The sequence below is a fragment of the Sinocyclocheilus anshuiensis genome, unplaced genomic scaffold (genome assembly GCF_001515605.1).
Source record: "Sinocyclocheilus anshuiensis isolate Anshui unplaced genomic scaffold, SAMN03320099.WGS_v1.1 scaffold822, whole genome shotgun sequence".
Taxonomy (NCBI): domain Eukaryota; kingdom Metazoa; phylum Chordata; class Actinopteri; order Cypriniformes; family Cyprinidae; genus Sinocyclocheilus; species Sinocyclocheilus anshuiensis.
Window position 1 is genome coordinate 1,262,394 of NW_015539892.1, and position 4,355 is coordinate 1,266,748.

Consider the following 4,355-nt stretch of genomic DNA (forward strand, 5'->3'; position numbering starts at 1 on the left):
TTTCATTTAAGCGTGCATGTGTATCGCTCGTGGTCGTTTCAGCCCTCTCAATATATATGAGTACATGAACACATAAACATAATCTCTAGAACTGCTCTGAGTCACTTCATAAGCATTTTACTTATTTTGAGAAAGCTATCATCATATATACAAAGAGACACCAATGTTTCAAAGAGACACCAATGTTTCAGGAGTTTAGTACACAGAATAGGACATATGCTTATTTGATAACCGGAATTTGGAGTTGATGTATATGCTTTTAATAATAATTATTTTTTAAATAACAATTTTTTTCCAAACCATTGTTAGATGCAGTGTTTCCTGTAGTTATGCAAAGATTTCTTATCTATTAACTATTTCTTATATTAACTATTTCTTATGATTTTAAATCTGCACTGAACTTCAGATCAATCTCAAAGTAAAAGGCGGTACTAAAGTCTGATTTTGTGGTGGATGTGTTCAAATTTGATCATCTTAATTCAAGTGATGAAGGATATTGAAAGTCTGACAGTGTTGAGCACTACTGTAAGGTTAACCCTGCATGGTGTAAATGTTTGAAAATGATTAACAGTTGCAAATAAACATTCATTAGAAATTTAGAAAAGTAATCAAAAGTAATCAGTTACATTACTTTAATAAAGTAATTGAAAAATTACACTACTATTACATTTTAAATAGGGTAACCTATTATTTTGTAATCTGTAACCTATTACATTTCCAAAGTAACCTTCCCAACACTGCTATATACTACAGTACTTGATGCTCACATATTTACATGGCACTCCAATAATAACTCCAAGAATATAATAGAACTACCATGGTACATGTGCAAAAACATGATTTAACACTTTGTAAATGTCCAAAACAAAATTACTGCCGTAATATGTACCTGAATATAGTAACAATTTATGTCTGTATTTGCATGGCACTCCAAGATACTTCAAATAATAAAATTGAACACATAACTGATTGTATTATATAGAAAAAAAATATGATACTTTCATATGAACCATTTTACTAAATTATCTCTTTCTGTCTCTCTCTCTCTATGTGTTATTCTATAACATTGCCCTCCTATAGAGATAATCTATTATTTATGTCAAATTGCTTTAAGTCTAGGTCTGTCATCGATCGAAACCAAGAGCTTCACTGCCGTGTGTTGAGTGCAGGGCCATACTGCAATCTTTCGGTGTGTGTGCGTATGTGTGTTTAATGGTCTGGGACTGAGTAGTGTCCGAACGAACTCTGTCCAAGATCGACTCCCTCATCGCTCTATCGTAATGCTGACTGAGGGAGAAATAGACCAACACTTTGTGTAATAGCTGTGCTGCCTATGCCTATGATTACACACTGAATCATCACATCCGACTATTATCAGCAGGGCCAATCATAAGCCACTATATTTCACATAATATACCTACACCTCATAAGATCTCTTAGCATTGGAGCTCTGATCTGGAATCAGATAAATTCACGTATGCACTTCTGGCTTCATGTTAAAAAGCAAAATGGATCCAAAACCAGGATATCTGATTGAAGGTATTTTAAGAGTTCATGTGATGAAAAGTCAAATCTACCTCCATCTTTTAGGATTCTATGCAAACGAACGATCCCAACATTAGGAAGGTTTATTTTTAACAAGGTATTTTAACCGTTCATGTGGAACAGCGGCAGATCATTTCAGCATGGACCGTTTTATGGATCTGTCACAAAGAGTCTGTAAAGGTGATGTTACTGAAAGACAAAAAACTGGACATTTAAATCTTTTAGTAAAAATTTGCCACATAATCATTGTTTTTCAGGAAAATTAAAAACAGGGGCTACATGATAAACAGACCACAAAATAAAATAAAATACAAAAGTTTATGACCCCTTTAATGATGAATAAGAATTTCCAACAAGTCAGTGCTTCCACATCAGTACCTTGAAATACAAATTGCTATTAAAAGGGGCTGATGCATGTCAGCTTATGGAATTTTGCTATGAATATTTCAGTGCTGTTATGTTTAAGGATTTCAAAGAGACCTTTTTTAATATCGATTTATGGTGCTACAACATTCTATTTAACAGGCTGAAAAGAAAACCCACAACGCATCGGTTTCTAGTTCCATACTCTGAAGAGTTACTTTACAGCCTATGCAATTCCGATGCGAAAACGTACCATAAACCATAAATCGTTTACCTCTTACTGATGCCCTCTGTAATTAAAGCCAAACGACCTTAAGCACTGACATTATAATGTGTTCTCAGTAATGCTGCAGTTGTGTGGATTTGGTAAGATTACAGAAAAGACCTGGCAACCTCGGAGCTTTAAGCTAAATCCTCTATACAGTTGGTTGTGTAGGTGTCTTGGCGTGGGTGTAATCACCCTTTGCCTTCATGAACATAACATATTAGCTTAACGGCGTAGTGTGGCACACGAGGCAGGGTTGTGACAGTATTAAAGAGGAATAATTACCAGCTATCCCAGATTGCAGTATAAAGTGTCATTTGAAGCCACTCTCTGAGCGAATGAAGTGCCCTTTTTACTGTAGTTGTTGCACCATGGGACATATGCTAATGCTATTTATGAGAAAGTGATCTAACAGGCAACGGGATTCGCTGTGGAAATTTAATATGGTAATGTAGTGACATTTGAACCGCCCTTAAATTTCCCGGCACAAATCACTGCAGATTTCTCTAACATTTAACAGTGACAATGCACAACAACAAGCAATTAAAAAATAAGAGTGAGAATGCAGAAAAAAGCACATTAAACACAGACCACACTGATAGCGAGCAAAAGCGTAATACTTTCACAATTAACACCAATAACCACTATTGCTCTGTTCCAAAACCTAGTAAACTGCCAACAGAGACAGCATTTTAAGGCATCATAGACGCTCAACAGATGCTGCCTTGTAAGATTCCTTGCTTTTAACCAATCCTTGATGTATCCTTCTCTTCAAAATGTTTCTTCTGTCGTCTATTCCAGTCTGATTCATTTTTTTCACTGATCTCATTATGCATTTAGGGATTGCTTTGAATGTATACTGAAATACAATGATTTTTAATATTCACTATTATTCATCTTGCATTGGAAATTTCATTTATTTATTTATTTTTACTGAGATCATAATGTATTTTGGGATTACATTTAATGTACTGTATACTGCAATACAACCACTTTTAAATTAAATTCAGCATACATTAGCACACTACCATTATCATGATGTATACCTTCATATTCATATATTTTTCATATATATATTTATTTGATGTATTTATATGCTAATAATAATCAATATTTTTTTGGCATAGTCGATTTTATCATCATTTTGTTTTTATTTCTTTCACTGAGATCATGACATTGAAAATAATGATACATTCAATGCAATCCTAAACTTGACAATGCAATAAAAATCTATTAATATGCTTAAATTTGACTCAATATTGTGCTAATGTTATGCTTATTAGAGTATTGCATGGTAAATTCTCCTAAAATAAGTTATGTCTCACATTATGTGAGCTATGAGTTAATATACAAGTTTTTATTTATTTATAGTTTCTGCATATGTACAGCACTCCAAATAAGTCCATTCTTTAAGACAGCAGGTGGCTAAGTAGGCAGTAGGCAGCAAGGCAGCTCATCAGGTTTGGGAACACAGCTTTATTTAATCACTAATACAAACAAATCAAGATGATAGTTTCCGTGCATGTGCCAAAATGTGAATGAAAAAAAACAACTATAAAAAAATAAATAAAAGTGTATAACATGACACAAATTGTATCAAATAAAAGTAAATGGTGTGTGAATGGGCTTAGGATGCGTACTGTGGCTAGAATTAAACATACAATACCCCACACTTAGAGTTCTCCAGGTGTGGATTTCTCTAGCGGACGTAGCCCAGAGGAGGAGAAATAAAAGACAGGGTATGAGTCTAGAGGTTAAGTAACACACACACACACACACACACACACAAACATCACCTTTTCATACTTCACAGCATATAATACAGCATCTGAGGGTTTCCAGTGTGGTAGGCCAAACTGTGAGTGTATATACTGCGCTGCATGCAACTCATTGAGCTTCGACTCTAGCTGAAATGGAGAAGCTTGAGTGAGCGGGGGAGTGCTGAGATGGAAATGTTACACTGTCCCATGCCTCACATAGAAACGTTTCAGCACATTATATATCAGTCTACATTTTGAGCTGCGTTATTTACCTTAAATACACTACATCTGACCTGATCACCATGTGAGGTTAGTTTTGAACTGGCAAGAACATGTTTGGGTCACATTTCACTCTAAAATTATAAGACAGAAATAATGACCATTAAGATTCTTTTATTATTATGATAATTAAGCACATTTTC

General features: G+C 34.5%; 1 protein-coding gene across 5 annotated transcripts in view; it reads right to left on the reverse strand.

Moving 5' to 3' along the window:
• LOC107685823 (receptor-type tyrosine-protein phosphatase T-like) overlaps positions 1-4,355 on the reverse strand; it is a 116,591-nt gene that overhangs the window by 60,670 nt on the left and 51,566 nt on the right. For 3 of the 5 annotated variants that reach the window (XM_016482559.1, XM_016482556.1, XM_016482557.1), the window contains one exon: positions 3,840-3,872. The exons of the other annotated variants lie outside the window; for them this stretch is intronic. In XM_016482559.1, the coding sequence (XP_016338045.1) occupies positions 3,840-3,872 (33 nt within the window). The remainder of the gene's footprint in view (positions 1-3,839; positions 3,873-4,355) is intronic. 5 annotated transcript variants of the gene reach the window in all.